General features: G+C 58.1%; 1 protein-coding gene across 1 annotated transcript in view; it reads right to left on the bottom strand.

Moving 5' to 3' along the window:
• The window catches only part of LOC147817366 (uncharacterized), a gene marked incomplete at its 3' end in the record, with an annotated part of 4,388 nt that extends 3,557 nt beyond the window's left edge, over positions 1-831 (bottom strand). Inside the window, exons 1-2 of the mRNA XM_087170955.1 lie at positions 206-831; positions 17-126 (exon numbers count right to left, since the gene is read on the bottom strand). Coding sequence (XP_087027081.1) covers positions 17-126; positions 206-800 — 705 coding nt within the window. The remainder of the gene's footprint in view (positions 1-16; positions 127-205) is intronic.
• Between the last annotated feature and the right edge of the window lie 11 nt (positions 832-842).

Raw genomic sequence — 842 nt, forward strand, 5'->3', positions numbered from 1 at the left:
TGATGATGATGATGGCGGTGTTACCTGAACCTCTGCCCTTCCACTGACCGTGCCTCTTGTGGTTTTTCTGCACGTGTGCGTTCGTGCAGGTTCCTTCATCCTTCCCGTTGCTCGCCCTCTTCGTATCTAGGAGACGGAGCAGAGTCAGAGCGACGCCACAGAGAGCACAGCCAACACATGCACTGCCGAATTTAAAAATCATCACCTGAGAATTTGAAGGGATGCCTTCTGTTTGGCGCCACGCCGCCATTCGACTCTTCACACGCACACCTGAGCTCGCTGCACTGGACGCCACAGTCCACTAAATGTCTCTTTGACGGAGACACCTCAGACGTCTTCTGGTCGACCTTTGGGACGCACAGCTGCTCCTTTCGGACTTCTTCGCTACCGCACACTCCGTCGTCCACCTCGTCCCCTCCGCTCCGGACAGTCAGGTGACCTGTAGACGAGACTCTCTCTCCTGCTGCAGAGCTCAAGAGCGGAGTCACTTCCCGCTCAGGAGAGCCGGCGCCATTCTCCCGCCGCTCGTTTAAAATAAGAGATTCCTGGTTTGGGCTTCGATTAGCCTCGGGTTCAGAAGACCCATTTTCATCCACAGCCTCCGCGGCGGGAGAACAAACAGTTACCTGCCTCTGCGGGCGGGCCGGGGAAGCCGAGGGGTCCTTGTCTGAAGGACTCGTGTTCTGGCCTTCCTCCGCTCCTCTGGCTTCAGAGGCAGAAATCTCACTCGCCATTTCTGGCTTCTTCGGTGGACTCGGCTTCTCAGCCGGCGTGCTGAAGATCAGCCAGCTGTCCGACATGGGGGCCGAGTCGGAGGAGGACAACCTGCGGGTCGGCCTGTC

Source organism: Seriola lalandi, unplaced genomic scaffold (assembly GCF_002814215.2).
Source record: "Seriola lalandi dorsalis isolate HSWRI2012SDOR001 ecotype SW California unplaced genomic scaffold, Sedor1 jcf7180002054970, whole genome shotgun sequence".
In the NCBI taxonomy this organism is placed as follows: domain Eukaryota; kingdom Metazoa; phylum Chordata; class Actinopteri; order Carangiformes; family Carangidae; genus Seriola; species Seriola lalandi.